Source organism: Colletes gigas, unplaced genomic scaffold, assembly GCF_013123115.1.
Source record: "Colletes gigas isolate AHSC1104 unplaced genomic scaffold, ASM1312311v1 Colletes_gigas_Sc00015, whole genome shotgun sequence".
Classification (NCBI taxonomy): Eukaryota; Metazoa; Arthropoda; class Insecta; order Hymenoptera; family Colletidae; genus Colletes; species Colletes gigas.
Window position 1 is genome coordinate 4,189,704 of NW_025106644.1, and position 17,363 is coordinate 4,207,066.

The 17,363-nt window shown below is 37.6% G+C and overlaps 2 protein-coding genes across 2 annotated transcripts; one reads left to right on the forward strand and one right to left on the reverse strand.

Annotated features, from left to right (window-relative positions):
* Positions 1 to 566: 566 nt before the first annotated feature.
* Positions 567 to 5,947, reverse strand: LOC122399987 (adenosylhomocysteinase-like 1). Its single transcript, XM_043401134.1, is given in 12 exon segments — positions 567 to 1,284; positions 1,355 to 1,475; positions 1,547 to 1,595; positions 1,597 to 1,794; positions 1,980 to 2,145; positions 2,212 to 2,364; positions 2,669 to 2,819; positions 2,889 to 3,213; positions 3,300 to 3,493; positions 3,752 to 3,836; positions 4,249 to 4,296; positions 5,818 to 5,947. Coding segments are annotated over 12 exon segments (1,599 nt in total). The 5' UTR covers positions 5,920 to 5,947; the 3' UTR covers positions 567 to 1,277.
* A 518-nt stretch (positions 5,948 to 6,465) lies between these two features.
* LOC122399988 (rho GTPase-activating protein 190) lies at positions 6,466 to 17,227 on the forward strand. The gene is made up of 24 exons (XM_043401135.1): positions 6,466 to 6,713; positions 7,509 to 8,207; positions 8,270 to 9,180; positions 9,252 to 9,461; positions 9,784 to 9,795; positions 10,009 to 10,195; positions 10,278 to 10,393; positions 10,462 to 10,614; positions 10,676 to 10,914; positions 11,039 to 11,240; positions 11,314 to 11,484; positions 11,555 to 11,806; positions 11,901 to 12,079; positions 12,166 to 12,349; positions 12,420 to 12,628; positions 12,709 to 13,122; positions 13,203 to 13,445; positions 14,309 to 14,510; positions 14,543 to 14,627; positions 14,698 to 15,076; positions 15,135 to 15,266; positions 15,337 to 15,387; positions 15,458 to 15,554; positions 15,617 to 17,227. The coding sequence occupies exons 2-24, from the start codon at positions 8,037 to 8,039 to the stop codon at positions 15,813 to 15,815; spliced, it is 4,998 nt and encodes a 1,665-aa protein (XP_043257070.1). The 5' UTR covers positions 6,466 to 6,713; positions 7,509 to 8,036; the 3' UTR covers positions 15,816 to 17,227.
* The last annotated feature ends 136 nt before the right edge of the window (positions 17,228 to 17,363 follow it).

Consider the following 17,363-nt stretch of genomic DNA (forward strand, 5'->3'; position numbering starts at 1 on the left):
ATTTACTTTATAACGATTATGCTGAAATATATAACATTTATATCGACGTGATGGATTACCTTTTCATTCTATGACGGATTCCTCCATTGTTCTTGTATCATTAAATTTTATTAATCTCCATTGTACTCAAAAGTGTAATGTTCAACGTTCACGTATTTCTATTTTTATTATTTACGTCATACTTTGAAATAATATTGAAACAAGATAGCTTTTTTTTTTATAGCAATTATAATACTTTTTTATTGCGTGAACGTAGAATTCTTTAACAGTTGTCAATTATCATTATTATAAATTATGTGATACGATAGGAGGGTATAGTGTAAATTAATAATGCAAAGTCGTGTTCAAGGCATCATAGATGTTTATTTGTTTCCTATGTTATCGATAGTTCTTATCGAGACAGAGGTACGACCAATTACAAAAGAATTAATTTGACAAGATATTTACCCGTACTAATCGTTCTCTTGTACTGTTTTAAATAATTATGTACATAGTGGAATTGGCGTTTACATTGTCACTCTTTTAGAAACTGAAACACTAAAGTACAGGTGTTAAACGAGTGTCATTTCAATTAACAAATCGAGGGACAACGATTTGGATGTAATTGTTGTAGACATTAACTCATCGGGAGATGCATGTTATGCCTTTCGGGTCGATCGTACGATCAGTGTTTAGCAAAGTTCAATTTTCTATATACACGTACAAATTTTTTTAGTGGTACCAGAAAAATTGGTGTTCTTCGTAGCTAATATTTTACTGAAAATAGTATCTAACAGATCGCGATAATCTCAATTACAATTTCTAACCGCGTATAGTCTATGGCATTAAAAATGTTTTACGCGTGTTTATCGTTACCACATTCTTTTTCTTTTTCGCCATAAAAAATTGACATTTGGCAAACTTCATCTCCGTTTTGATGGACTCAACTGCACGTCTGATTCTATGCTTGCACAAATTATAAATTAATCCGTTATATACGCGCGGAACTTAATCCAATACACATGTTTCGCTTATATAACTTCCTAGTATTGATTATTGCAACCAGTGCTGAGGCGACATTTCTGTTGGAACACACGGAAAATACTTGTCTATGGCAATAAAATAGTTTAGAATTGCGTTTAAAGTTAACAGGAAACTTTATCAAACGTTTCCATTGATCTGGATAACCGAAATCAACAGAAAAAAATTTATTGATATGATGCAGCTTCCTTAATACTCGTGAACGTAAAAGTTTCCAATATCGCCATATAATTCGCCATGCGACACCGTCCACATTTTTAATAGCTAAAAGAAATCCGTAGAAATAATAAATAGTAATTTTAAATTATAAATATTTACAAAATTTTATACACACCGGTAATAGTTAGGCTTAAAAGGTCCAGCCTTATTAAGTCCCATGTATTTTGCTTGCTCGTCCGTCAATTCCGTCAAGTGTGCATCGAATGTTGGCAAATGTAACGATGCAACGTACTCATCTATAGTTATTTTATAGATTATATTACGTGATAAGCAATGAATATAAAACAAGTGATCGTGTATCACTTACCCATCTTTTTCGGTAGGAGATAAACGTCGCTTTTGTAGCGTCCCGGGGGGCGCATTAAAAAGTTCAATAAGTGCTAACGCTTGGGTAGCGGCTGTAATTGATACAACAAATGAGGGAATGCTGGAACAAGACAAGTTGACTAAACGACCTTCCGCTAATAACACGATGCGCTTTCCGTCTGGCCAGATAACATGATCCACTTGTGACCTGACTTTTTCCCAAGTTAAATCGGGCGTGCGTAAACTGTTCTGTTAAGCACATATTAAACGAGTCTTAATTGTCTTACCAATACATTTTTTTTTTTTTTTTTTTTTATTTTTTTGTTCTGAAATATAAGAAACACGAGTTTTTTCTCCCTAAAAGGTCCGATCGAAGGTTGCTAAACGAATTTTAGAGGAAAATTTAACTTTCTATGGACAGAACTGAAACGTACAATGTCTATCTCCGTATTGCTGTGTCCCATATTGCACACCACGCACCCGTTCTTCATCTTATCCATATGCTCGCGTGTAACAACGTTCTTATTGCCGGTCGCTGTAATAACAATGTCAACGTTTCTGATCACTTCATTTAGCTTCATTACTCTAAAGCCATCCATACTGTAAAAAAAGCATTAGCGAACAACTCAAAACATTACGATACATATTCTCTCAAGGATTACTCACCTGGCTTGCAAAGCACAAATTGGATCAATCTCTGTTATATAAACAATACATCCCAGACCTTTAAGAGCTTGGCAACAGCCTTTGCCAACTTCGCCATAGCCACAGATTACTACTTGCTTTCCACCAAACATGATATCCGTGGATCTTTTTAAACTGTAAAAAGATAAATAAATTAAAACTTTAGTATGGGATTCTAGAGCCCAAAATAAGACGAAAATCAAGAATACCAATTTCTAGATCGAGGCTTCGTTAAAAAGTTATTAACGTTTAAAGTTACGCCCGTGAAACTGGAACCGCGCGCGCTGCGTACACGGAGCTTTAAACGTTAATAACTTTTTAACGAAGCCTCTATCGACAAATTAGTATTCTTGATTTTCGTCTTATTTTGGTCTCTAGAATCCCCCATTACAATTTTTCCCAGCGATGGCCGACCACCATCAATTTAGACTTGATTTACCTATCGATAATACTTTCGCGGCAGCTATAAAGATTGTCAAACTTGGTCTTCGTTACACTGTCATTCACATTCATAGCAGGGACCGATAATTTGCCCGCTTTCGATAATTGGTATAATCTATGTACGCCCGTTACACTCTCCTCAACTATTCCTAAAAGTGAACTATTATTAATAGTTATCATTAATATCATTAACGTCATCGTTAACGTCTTCAACGAACCCTGAATCATCTTAAACATGGCGTTATATTTTTTGAGCATTAAATGTGTCGCGTCTCCGCCGTCGTCCAATATCATATTGGGCTGCCAATTCTCAGCCGCGACACATTTGTCGATACACCACCAAAAGTCTTCCTCGGTTTCGCCGCGCCAGGCAAATATCGGGTAACTAGCATGAGCAAGGGCAGCGGCCACTTCGTTTTGCGTAGAATATATGTTACATGCCGCCCATCTTACTTGTGCGCCCAAATGTACCAGTGTTTCGATCAGGACAGCGGTTTGAGCATTGATATGAGTACACCCCACAATTTTAGCATTTTTCAGCGGCTATTTAAAACGATACTTTGCAATGTACGCGTTAACATTGTTGATGAAGATTTATTTTTATTCTCAGAATCGATAGCTATGTATACCTTGTCGTCGGCTGCGCGTTTACGGAGAGCCATTATACCAGGCATTTCTTGTTCTGCTATTTCTATTTCCCTTCGACCGAACGCGTGTTGCTTGATATTCCGTACGCAGAAATCGGTGAATCCCTTCTCCGTTTTCTGGATCTTCTCGCGCGGCGAGACATCGTCCTCGTCCGATGAGCTTCCTGTATAAGAAGCTAAAGTACAAAAGTGCCAGAAAACGAATAGGATTAGTACCACAACAATGTGCACGTGCAAGAAGCTTACGAATACGTTTGGCGAAAGTAAATCGTGATTAACGAGTGCATGCTGAACATTTAGTCGTAACTGAAACTATCAATAGTATTAATATTTGTTAAGTAGGGATACGAATACAACAATCAATTAGGAGGGGTGTGCAGGTAGTCCCAACGAACACCATTGTTAATTAGAAAATGATAAAATGAACTTTGTACCAGAACTGTAACTGTCTGTACTGCTGGCTGACAATGATCGGCTACGATAGCGGCTGGACTTCTTCAAAGCGCCAGACTTGGAATCCTAAACATTTAAAACGTTAGATTAATTGTCGTATCATTTATATCCTTCGTCTTCAGAAGGGCTGCAATGAATTGAAATTTACTACAAACAGAAGAGTGTGAATGAAACTACTTTATTTGATCGAATGAACACAGATTAATACAGACAATGATAAATTTTCTATTTTTTGCTCCATATCATGCGTCAAATAACTTCAACATGATATCACAGTTAGGCGTAAGATAAGTGGATCCATGTCTTGTTATTATTCTGTGTTACTTGATAGGAAGTCAAGGATGATAAACTCATTGGCACATACCACATTTACGTAGTCATGGGAATTAAAGCAGCCCTGAGGGAATTGCAAGGATCACTCTATGGAAAGGAGTACAAAATTTAACTTTGTGTTTTGTACACATATATTCTTACTTACTAATTTTGTTCTCGCGCCGTGAAAGGCATTATTTGATGCCTCTAGGCTCTGAAATCACAATAACCACCATTTCATAATTCAAATTGCATCAGATTTCTATAATACAGTCCGTAGTTTGGTACAAAGCTCCCAAAGGTAGTACTTGTACATAAAACTCGAAATACATTCAATACAAGTTTTATGTATGCGAAAGTATACTCCTTTTTATTTTTTTTGTAATTACTCCTCATTTACGTTTATGACGCTCAAAACATTGGTTCAGTAGTGCTAATCATGCCACGCCTATATTGTGTATTTAGGCTTGTAATGAGCGATGTATGAGTGATTGGTACCGAACCTACGGACTACTGTGAGAATAATGCTCTATATGTAAAATAATATAAGCGCCTCGACAGCAGGCAATGTGTGTAACAGCATGCAGATCACCTTTTAAACTTTTTTATTATTAGAGTCGTATAGTATGTTGCGTATAGCTAATACGTTATAGAATATTCAAAGGATTATATAAATGATGTGCTAGATAAACTTATTATAGTACATAGGAAATATAAATTAAAGAGGTAGAAGTATTGCAACAACAAAATTATATAAATCAAATTACTTTAGCTTAAGTTTAACTTAATTTAAACAACAAAGGATTATTATTTAATATATATATAGGCAGTGGTATAAAATTGTTGATTCCGTGGAACATTTTCATGCTCAATTTTAACGTTTAATCGATCATCAAAATTCTAAGAAACAACTGGGAATATGTAGGCCAAAGTATTTTTAAAACACAGTGACAAAAGACATTCTTCATACAAGTATGAATTGTCTCTCAGTTTCAAGCCAATTATCATACATTACTTCCATATTGCATAATTCTGGCAAATTGCTAATCACAATAGATTTTACTAACAAATGTGTATTTCCAACAGACCATCGTATTCAATGTTCGTAAATGATTTTCTTGTTTACAAGCCCTCATATTTAAATTAAAAATTTTCAATTGTACGCATTATTATACAAATAATTGCTACATCTTACAAACGGGGGAATTTCGTCTTTAAACGCGATATATTTATAAATTTCCATTCATAATTTTTAATCAGCAGCAACGAGAGCAGGAAGTATCATGTTTTGGTAATAAACAGGTGTATGCGGGAGCATACATTAATTAATACCATGTGCAGTGTTATGTAACAGAAATACGTGGTCACAAGATCCGAACGGGCTGGGCTGAAACGCAATTAAAAAATGAAACACAGGTACAAAAAGGAAGATAGATAAACGAAAATAAAAGATGGTGAAATAAAAAAAACGAGAAATAAAAAAAAAGAACTATAGGAACTTAACTTTTTGTCCCGAGTGTTCACCCTCGAACGAGCCGAAGGTACGAATCGAAAAAGAATTTTATTGTGTTTGGAAGTGACCGAGATTAGCCCGAGAAAAAAAAACAAAAAAAAACGAACACAGCTACGAGTATGATAGCCGTGTCACTAGACTGTCAAGATCTCGCGCGCAGACGATCCAAGTTGAGGAAGATCTAACTGCTAAAATGTTAAATAGCAGTGTTCTTCGGTTTACCTTGGTATTCGATGCTGGATCGGTGACAGGTCCATCGATGACAGTATTTCTGGCCGCTTTTCCTGACGATGTACTGTTGACGGCATCCCCGCTGTCAGCCATTTTTGATTCCAAGCAATTCCAAGTTGGAATAGTTAGCTCATTTTGGCACAGGTGGTGTTTTTATGCACTCGCAGGAGCGTAACGTTGGTGCACGTAGTCGGTTGCTTTTTCGTCGATACTGTTCATAAATAATTAATTGGCAGTAATAAATATCAATGACATCGATAAAAAGTATCATAGATTCTCTTTGGTCCTCTCGAGGAAAGGGGGGGCAGGAATCGTCTTTTCATCGCTATTAAGCATTCAGTTCTAATAGTTATTTGTACTATCACATATAGAATAATCTTAAATTAACTTAATTGTCGGGATCATTAGAGTGCCACGAATGTTTCGATATCGATAGCTCGTATACAAAATGTTTGCATCCATAGTTTGCAAAGAATCATTTAATACATTTTCTCGTCGATAGACCGGCAAAATTTCGTCGAATATTTTCGGAACACTCTGTATGAATAAATAGTAAGAGCATGCTTGGTACGGCCTTGTTCTTGTTCGACGCGTACTATCTATACCGAAAACATTAATCGCCTTGTGCCCACCCACCAAGATGGCTCCTTTATGGGGCAATACTCGATGTTTCACGTGAAGTTATTTACACACATCTGGAGTTAAACGTTCGCCGGGGCGAGTTTCGGGCATTCTTTTGGCGCGTCGTGTGCGTGAAAATAATAATAATCGAGAAATAACGCGCGGTTGTGCAGCGACGAAAGATCGATCGAGTTCCCGAAGGAAAAAATTTCACGGGACGGCCGGTTGGTGTACTAAGTTCGCTCGTCGAACAAAAATCCGAACAGGTAGCATAGCCTTTCGATACTGTCGGCTGGACATTTTGTGATCAGTTTCGTGATTCTCCTCGATTCGATTGTACGTGTTCCCTGTGCACGTTCGTGCGATACGTGGTGCCTTGTTGAACATTCCTATCGAGGACTGGGACACTATCGTCGATGTCAAAATTGACCGCGGTTGTGTGTACAATGCATATTGATCTACTCGTAGCTGTCATTTGTATATCGAATAATTTGTGTTTCTGTCATACGAATTTCTGTCTCGTGAATCTCGCGACGATTCTGTCGATGACATTACGCCGGTTATATCAGTAACGAATAAAACCGTGGAGGAGTTCGATGGTAGAAATTATCGGCGTCGCGAAATAAATGCTTTGCAGTTCTGGAAAATATATACGTATATATTATTTTTTTTATCCAGCAAGAAGGAATATCGTTGCAACAGCTTACAAACTTATTTTCACGTTGCTATTACGATCGCTATAAAAGAAACACGGTAGTTACGCGAGGGTTAATAGAAAATTTGCTTCGAGGAATTCTTGATGTCCTTTAGCATGTTAAATTCATAACCTGTAAATCTGTAAAATAAATTTAGCAATAAGCATCGTTGCCTATCGAATTATTTGCTTGATGCCTTATCTACGTTTAATGCAGTGTGCAATTTGTATATTAAATACGTGAACATGGTTTTAGACATGTTATCGACGCAAGCTATACCCAATGACTAGTGTAATCAAGGTTCAATTTAAATTTGACTCTCGTTAATATAGTTTCGTTCTTTATTTACGGATATTATTTTTACAGATACGCAGTGCCATTCCAAAGAACCATTGCTCACAGCTGTGCTAAACTATGTATACTATGCTTACTAAAAATTACAAAGGTTAAAGATCCTAAAATAAAATCTGGGCTATTAAGACCTATTGATATTAATTTGTCGTTCGTAACGCCACGATAATAACTCTAGATTAACGAAGCTCAAGCAAAGTTTTCGGCGAATGTTATTTGCCTACGAATATTTATATGCGAATTTATATGCTGACATTTTGAAGCATGATATCGAAACGCCGCGAAGGAAAAGAAAAGACGGAATAAAAGCATTGTTAAAAATGTTCAGAAGGGGGACGATGTCGGTATTTGTACAAATTTCTAGATTCGATGCAATGACCAAAGGAAGAAATACAAATTTTTAATGATCGCAAAGGCCGATGGACAAGTGAAATTATCGATAGCGGTATTCGAAAATGTCCTGAGTAAAATTTCGAGAGAGAAAGATTTTTATTTTCGCACTTATTAATCGTGTAAGTGATTTAATCGAGCTAAGCTATAAAAATGGCAAGGAAAAGTGATAATATGAAAACTATCAATGTTGCCGTCGTTGGGCTGTCCGGTACCGAGAAAGATAAAGGGCAAGTCGGGGTTGGAAAATCATGTTTGTGTAATCGTTTTATGCGTTCTTTAAACGACGATTATAATGTGGACCATATATCAGTGTTATCTCAGGTAATTGATAATAACATTGGATAAATGTATGTTTATTAATTGTTATTATTATTTTTTTCCAGTCGGATTTTAGTGGTCGGGTGGTAAATAACGATCATTTCCTATATTGGGGCGAAGTTATAAAAACAGCAGAAGACGGAACAGAGTATCAGTTTCAAGTGATAGAACATACTGAATTCATAGACGATGCATCATTTCAGCCGTTCAAGGGTGGTAAAATGGAACCTTACGCAAAGAGATGCGCAGCCACTAAAATCACCAGCGCTGAGAAGCTTATGTATATTTGCAAAAATCAATTAGGTATAGAGAAAGAGTACGAACAGAAGGTTCTGCAAGATGGTAAATTAAATATCGATGGTTTTTTGTGTGTATTTGATGTAAGCGTTGTGCCGAATAGAGCCGTAGAGAAACAGGTTGAGATAGTAGCGAACATATTGAACAATCTAATGAAAACTAAGAAGCCTATAGTTCTGGTAACAACGAAGAACGATGATGCAAACGAACAGTATGTGAAGGAAGCGGAGAAACTGATAATACGTAAAGAGTATAAAAGTTCCATTCTAATAGTTGAAACGTCCGCGCACGAAAACATCAATATCGATTTGGCGTTTATAATTGTGGCTCAATTAATTGATAAAACCAAAACACGTAGTAAAGTAACACCATTCGCGGAGGCGGCAAGGGCCAGGAAAGAACTTCTCGACGCGTCTACGGAATCTCTGCAAAGATTGATTCGAATACACATAACTGATTATCGTGCATTGTGGTCCCAAGCGTCAAAAAAACTGGCGCAGCACAAAGAATTTACAACGTTCGTGGAGTTATTCGGTATCGATGCGACCCAAAGATTGTTCAGGAGACACATTATAAAATTAAAGGACGAGCAAGTGGCGAAGAAAATACAGGGATACTTGGATATGTTGCCTGACATTCTTCACGAAATATGTCCCGACGTGACAAACCTAATCAACGAGTACGTTTTCAGATTAAGTGAAAATTTATTTTTCAATACAATGTCATAACTGTTATGTTAAATTTTTATAGAGAATGGTCAGCGATACAGCAGTACATAAAAGAGCATCCCGATTTTCACCAATATTTCTATGAATGTCCCGAAGATATTCCATGGATCGATTGTGATTTTGATGAAAACAACGGAACAAAGATTCCTTACGATGTTTTGGAAACACCAAAAGCTGAGGATGTGTTTAAGAAACATATAAGTGTATTGCAACAGGAACAACGACGATTAGAGTAAGTATTATAATTTATCAGAGTTTGTTAAGTAAAATGTTTATACAGGGTGTTCGGTCAAACCTGGGAAAAATTTTAATGGACCAAACACCCTGTATAAGGTTAGAAAAGACAAAATAGTCACCCAATGAATTTGTGCATTTGTAAACCCGATGAGTTCTTTTTTTTCTTACGGGTAAGTAGTTTAGGTCTAACATAGTGTTCCGGCACAAAAGAATTTCGTCATATTCATATTCATATTATATTCAATCATTAAATTGTAAATACCTACATGCAATACACTAATGCTTTGCTTTATTCTGGGTGGCGTTTCTTTGTGCAGACTTCCCAAAAGGTAAATTGTGCGTTTTACTGCTTCATAATTTACTCTAGAAAATATTTTCTTTAAAACAATACATTAATAGCTTTACTAACATTTTTGCAGTATTTTTTGTTTTCGACACTCATTTGTTCATGTTTCTCTATTTTACAAACATTTAAAACGAGATAGAAATTTAGATTTTACGTATTTAACAATAAATATTTATACATAATTCACATTCTTTAGATGGAAAAAACAGTTTAAGCAACTGTTGGAGGAAACTGGATACGTTACGCCAGGAAAACACTTGACCGAGGTCAGAGTACTTTTCATGGGCAGGGAATGCTTCGAAGCTCTTTCTCACCATGATTGTCAAGAAATATATGATCAACACCAAAAAGAAATCATTGAGAAAGCGAAACATAATTTCCAAGTAAGAAAATATGCATCTATAAATGAAACAATGCTTTAACACTTTTTGCTTTGTTTTTAACAATTTCATTTTTCTACATTAGGAACTATTACTAGAACATGCCGATTTATTTTATCACTTCAAAAGTATAGCTCCATCCGGAACTATAACGCAAGATGACATCAAAGAAATAACAGATGCGTTAGTGGATGATTTTAGGTACGTTATTGAATTTGCTTTCTCTCTATCGTTTTAAGAGATATTTAACGATCCGTTATAATGTACAGGTATAAAGCTTTAGATAGGTTGGATCAAGATAGAAAATTAATGCTTTTTCAACATTTGGGTTTTGTACATCGTCCCATAAGGGAGCACTGTCCAGCTTATCCAAATTGTATGGACGCTCTTATCGAACGGATACTTGGAACGAAAGCTCACAGGTGAGTTCACGAAGCAATAAAAAGAATGTTTATTTAATTTAATCGTATTATCATCGTTCAGGCCTTCCTCTTGGAATCACAGCAGTCAGTGGCAATTGACATCCGATAACAATCAATTAAACTTAGTCATACTCGGAAGCAACGGACTCGGCGAGGAATTTGCTCGTGAAATAAGAGCTCAGACTGAGGATGACGAAGTCGAAATCGATTGTCAATTGTATACGCTTGGATATCGAATTATCGACGGGGATGTTGGGTTACCGCATAATTCATTCACTACTTCCGACTTTATGCCCCACGGTATGTGGCAATAGGCTTCTTCCGATCGATTATTTTACTATCGATTATTTTACGTTCGATTTTTTTTACTATCGATTATTTTACGATCGATTATTTTACTATCGATTATTACTCGAATTTATAGGATCGTTTTGCATTTATTCAAACGAGATTTCGTTCGAATATATCCGTTCCTCTTTGGAGAAGACATTATTGTCCAATCTGGAGCAAGAGGACAGGTTACCATTTCAAGGATTGCCTATTGTTATTATGTTTGTACCGGAATCCACCATTGACAAAATGGAAGCAATAAGACTTAGGGAAGAGGGCCAGAATCTCGCAGAAAGGTACCCATTTACAGATCAAACATTTTTCGCGCACACCGGAGGAAATATTTAATAATAATCTCTTTTACAACAGTTTGCAATGCCCATTTATCGATGTTTGCGTAGAAGATTTGGAGCAAGACAGAAGGTTTCCTACACCGCTCGTGAAAGATGCGCTGCAACAACTTATACAATCCATAAACCACAGAGCCGGTTTTCTGAATATTTACCAAAGTGTCATTCAATGTTTAGAACCTGATATTAGGTGAAACGTCTTGAAACTAGTGTATAATAAATGAAAATAAGCGACGTTAACATCCTTTTTACTTTTTTAGAATAATAATGTGTATGTTTTGCGGGGATCCCTATTCCGTGGAAAACGTACTTGGCCCACTACTCAATCACCAGTGTTGTTTTCTCAGCGGTGATCGGTCGATCGTTTTGGAAACATTTTTAGGGGAATCGAAGCAAAGGGTCGAGGTTATAATTTCAAGTTTCCATGGTGCAAATGCGTTCAGAGACGAATTGGTGCACGGTTTTATATTGGTCTACTCGACGAAGAGGAAAGCATCTCTCGCGACTCTAAAGTACGTCTAACACAGTCTATATTCACTACTATAGTCACGACTATATTCAGAATTTTGTAGAAAAATCTTTTATTTACAAAATACTTGATTTCAGTGCATTCTCCATGAATATACCAAATTTACCAATACAAATAATGGCTGTGACTGATACTGGAGGCGCTACCGCATTCTTCAGTAACGATTTGAGTCATTTACTCATCACGGAAGGGAACGCAACGGCAGATAGGTTACAAGCACATTTTATGACGTCTGCATCCAGTTGTCAACAAAAAAGTATAATTCTTTGTTTAAATCTCATATAAAAACTAGTCTCTTTATTATAGCCAACATTACAATGTTTTTTTCTTTTGTTTTTACAGCGGCATTTTACACACCGTTTTTTAAGGAAGTCTGGGAGAAGAAGCCCGAAATCGAGCAAGCGTTCCACATGGAGGAACCGGGCAATTTAAATGATAGCGGCGAGGGGACTTTGGAATACTCTGCGTTGCATCCTATGCCACCACCGCGACACGAAAGTTACCATCTTCAAACGCCAGATGACGGGTAAGTAATCTGTTAGTAGCCTTCGTAACGTCCGAGTCTCCATGCGATTAAAATGTCTAACGTGAAGCAGTATGTCTGTAACTTTCAGAAGCGGCTCTGAATCGTACGAGCAGCTAACTCCCGATGGCGATCTCGGAGACACAGGTTTGAACGAACAATTTGCCGACAATAGAGCCACACCTAGCGACGACAGTGATATTTATAGTCAAGTAGATTTTTACAGAGAAGAACCGGAGAGAGAGTTGTTAAAACCCGGGGATATCGCTAACAAATTATCTGGTTAGTTTTGCGTCGATAATGTTGGTAATGTCTCGGCACTTATTTGCGATTTGATTTGTTTTTTCATCTTTCAGCGATAGGCTGGATGAAGGATACGTTTGTGCATCAGGATGCAGTGACTAACAGTTACTCTCACAGAGCATTCACTACGGGTAGACGGCACATTTCCCAAGCGAAACCGCGGCCAAAAGGGAGCAGCCAGACTCTGAAGCAACCTGGGAAGATCAACTTGAAGGACTTCTCGAACGTGACGGACGCCATAGCTAGAATGACGATAGGTGAAAAAGATGAACACGGTCCTAAAATGACACTGGGTCACGCTCCTCTCGCTACACCCGAATCGGTAGATTTGGGCTCCGAATACGCCCAAGTCAAGGACGTTGTGTCAAGCCTATGCCCGTCTTACGATGGCGATTACACGTACGCCAGAGTCCAAGATTCGATTGGAAACAATAAGCCTAAGCTACGCCATAGACGCGAGAAGGGTCAACCCTGTAAGGATTAGATAAAAAAAAAAGAAAATCCTCAAAATTTGCGCGTATACGGGTACTAGTTGTGTATTTCTGTTTTACAGCGTACAGCGATTCTGATTCAGGGGGTAGTTCTTTGGAGAGACAAAGGATGGCCGATGTCCTAATTAAAGCGAATAAGAAACCAGCGACGCATAAAAGAATACGTAAAAAACGCACCGCAATACCAGTCGCTGCGCCCAAAGTTCCATCTTTGGTTAGTATGGGGAGCGGAGACGGTATTGTTAGCCTGAATTACAATATTAAGGAAGATAAAAATTGGCGAGGGGATCCCGTGGAAAGAGGAGGTATAATAATCAAACGTAAAATACTTTTAGTGTATTTAGCTATAGGTATACAGACAGGGTGTTCGGCCAACCCTGGAAAAAAATTATCATGAGCGATTCTAGGGGCTAAAATAAGAGGAAAATCAAGAATACTAATTTGTCGATTGAGGCTCTGTTAAGAAGTTATTAACGTTTAAAGCTCCGCGCACGCAGCGCGCGCGGTTCCCGTTTCACAGGCGTAACTTTAAACGTTAATAACTTTTTAACGAAGCCTCCATCGAGAAATTGGTATTCTTGATTTTCGTCTCATTTTGGCCTGTAGAATCTTCCATTAAAATTTTTCCTCGAACGACTTTCCTTTTCTGTCCTCCTACAAATTTCCCTAGATCCTACCCATCAACACTAACGCCACAAAATAATTGACGTGACTATTTATTTTCTAACATTTCAATATTGTCCTCTAGGTGATCGTGGACAAAATTGAAATTAAAGTGCAATTTATTATTATTTGAAATTTTTATTTGGAACTTGGTACTTTTTACATTTTAATTGTCACCCTTCTCTGAAGAGTCATGAAACTCCACAGAAATATATTTATTATTCATATTATTTTTCCAATCGAGGCATTAATTATTTGTGGCGTCGCCTCCCATGCTCGCCACCAGAGGGCTCGCGCTCTCACAAGCGCTCGTCTGGGTTAGAAAACGCAGGTTACCTATCTACAGACGCAACTGTTAATAACTTCTTAACGAAGCCTCAATCGACAAATTACTATTCTTGATTTTCGTCTTATTTTGGCCTCTAGAATCGCTCATGTGAATTTTTCTCAGGGTTGGCCGAACACCCTGTGTACCATAACGCTTGCACGTTACCCTTTCATCCAGTCTCTAGCGAATCGCCAGATAGTTCGGAGTCCAGCGAAATGGAGCACCCTTCGAGGTTGAAGTCAAAACAATATAAGCATCTGGCAGTTAATCTACGAAAAAAATATGTAAATTCCTCGCCGCAGCAACATTTACCTGCAACGTTGCAACATTCGTTCAACATAAAACACGTGACTCAAGATATGTTCAGCGCTTCCTGTAAGTAAAACATTCGATATCATTGATTCAATGTAGCAAAATTATTAAACATTTTGGAAATATTCCAGATGATGAGTCAAGCCTAGATGTATCATCACCGCGAGAAATTAACTCTCCAAGCGTAAGTAAAACGGGGATATGTGAAAGAGCCAACTATAGAAAGAAATTATATTAAAAATTGTTGTTTCCAGTTTGGTATCCTGAACAAAGTCAAAGATGGCGACAAGTTGAACAGGAAGAAGGACAAACAGAAGGCGAAGGAGGATGAGAAGTTGGAGAAACGCCGTCAGAAAGAGGAGAAGCTCAAGAAACACGCGGAGAAGGAGAAGGAGCGGGAGAAGAAGAAGCAGGAGAAAATAAAACAGACTAAAGGGACTGGCGGAACGTTGAGTCAAGGGCAGCAGCAGCCTCTGATCGAGGACTTTGCACAGAGCGAAACAAATCGTATACCTTTGTTCCTCGAAAAATGCGTGCATTTTATCGAGGACGAAGGGTTAGATTCTGAGGGGATATACAGGGTTCCTGGGAATAGAGCTCACGTTGAACTTCTATTTCAAAAATTCGAGGAAGGTAAGCTTATCCAATAATCCATCTGTGCAATTGATTCATGATTTCCTCATATCTCTAGACGGAAATGTGGATATACATTCGCTGGACATACCCGTGAACGCGGTTGCAACAGCTTTGAAGGACTTCTTTTCAAAAAGGTTGCCGCCATTAATCGATAAAGAACGCATGAACAAACTGGAAGAGATCTCTGGTAAGATGTAAAGTTTTTATATAGTGGCTCTGTTGAAAATATGGTTTATTAATGTTATTGTTTTGGTTAGGCGCCCGTGGTATCAACAAACCAATGTCCGCTACGTGTATGAACATGGACGGTAAATATTACTTCTTAAATCTGATTGAAAAAATGATTAAATCACAAGACAAATTGCGGATTTATTGCAGATCCGAGCTGCAGGTTATTTGCTCTACGTTTGATGCTCAATAAGCTGAATCCAGTGAACTTTGATGTACTAAAATTCATATTTCATCATTTTGTAAAGTAAGTTATATTATTTTTAATAAATTAAAACCAGAGTTCTGATCTTTTTATAAATATTTCAGAGTGGCTGAGAACTGCAAATTGAACAGTATGGACAGTAAAAATCTGGCGATTTGCTGGTGGCCTACATTATTACCTATAGAGTTTAACGACCTTGGCAGATTCGAAGCAATGAGGCCGTATTTGGAAGACGTTGTTCAGACGATGATCGATCAGTATCCTTTCCTGTTCTGCGGTGAGGAAGCTATCGTAATGGTGTAGTGAAAGACTACATAACGTTTGATCATACAGTTGGAACTACGTACGAGGAACGGGGGGAGCAAATTGTTCGCTTCCGCAATTAACGTTCGATTCTTACGGTCACGAAATAACGATTGGTTTTTTTTTGCTATAGTTTCGCGCTATGATTTCGTCGTGGCGCGTTTCTCTACGATTAGGATAATTCTCTTGCTGCGCGGAAAAAAAATGCTCGAACAAATTAATTTAAGTTTCACGTACTCGTTCCATCGCGAATATGACTGGCGGGAGTGATAGATTCGATGGTCCTAATCTTGGCTGTACGCAAGCCCGATAATAACGCGAGTAATAAGAAGTCAATCCATGTGTCATAACAGTATGCATGTATCATGTTGGGTGTATTCAGAGCGATGTATTTATTAACATATATTTAGACGTAAGACTCGGTATTTGATAATAGCGAATAATCCGTAGTGGGCTCGATGTTGCTTTTTTCCCCGACTTTCCGTTATTGTTCGTTCCGTTCTTAGGTTCTCCATACGTAAGAAACTGTTTTGCCGTGTGCGATGTGTGCGTGTAAATGCGCGAGAGAGTGAAAGGAGATTGCGCAATTTTGTAAAAGAATACTCGTATTCCAAAACGCGTCGAAAAGGTACTATCACGAAAAAAAAGTATATTCCGTACGAAATTTCTCCGATTCATGCGCATTTTATATAGCAACAATATCAAAAAGAAAAAACCAAAAAAAAAAAAAAAATAATAATGTTCGAAGTGTTTCTACGAGTAAAACTAGGCTTGTCGGATCGGTCGATTGTTTTTTACATTCATCAGTATTCAAAAAAAAAAAAATACTCAGTTTGACATAACAGGGCCTTTGAAGCCCGTCAGTGATACACAATGCATAATATATCCATTCCGTCTGAATGAAAAAAAGAAAAATGGGGGGAAAAAATAAGAGAAAGTTAATCTGTAATCGCAATTTTTTTAAAAATCGCGCGCACCACTGTTTGGGGGACGTCGAGGGAATTGTATGAATATCGATATGGTTTTAATTCGTAAGGTAAACCATGAATCGTTAAACGCTAAGAACAATACTTAAACACTTTTTCAGATTTCGTAAAAAGCGAACGTTGTACATAAGATTATAAGATTGTAAGCTACGTGGAATTTATAACGAGGATCGACTATCGATACTTTCGAGATTATCCAATAGGCGTCGTTACGTTTCGAGGATTGCTTCTTTTCTGTTGTGTTCACATGGATGCATGTACAGGGTGTTCAGTCAATCGTGGGGGAAATTTTAATGTGGAATGGGATTCTAGAGGCTAAAATAAGACGAAAATCAAGAATAGTAATTTGTCGATTGAGGCTTCGTTAAGAAGTTATTAACGTTTAAAGCTCCGCGCACGCAGCGCGCGCGGTTCCCGTTTCACAGGCGTAACTTTAAACGTTAATAACTTTTTAACGAAGCCCCAATCGAGAAATTGATATTCTTGATTTTCGTCTCATTTTGGTCTCTAGAATCCCCCAACAAAATTTTTCCCAAGGTCGAGGCTTCGTTAAAAAGTTATT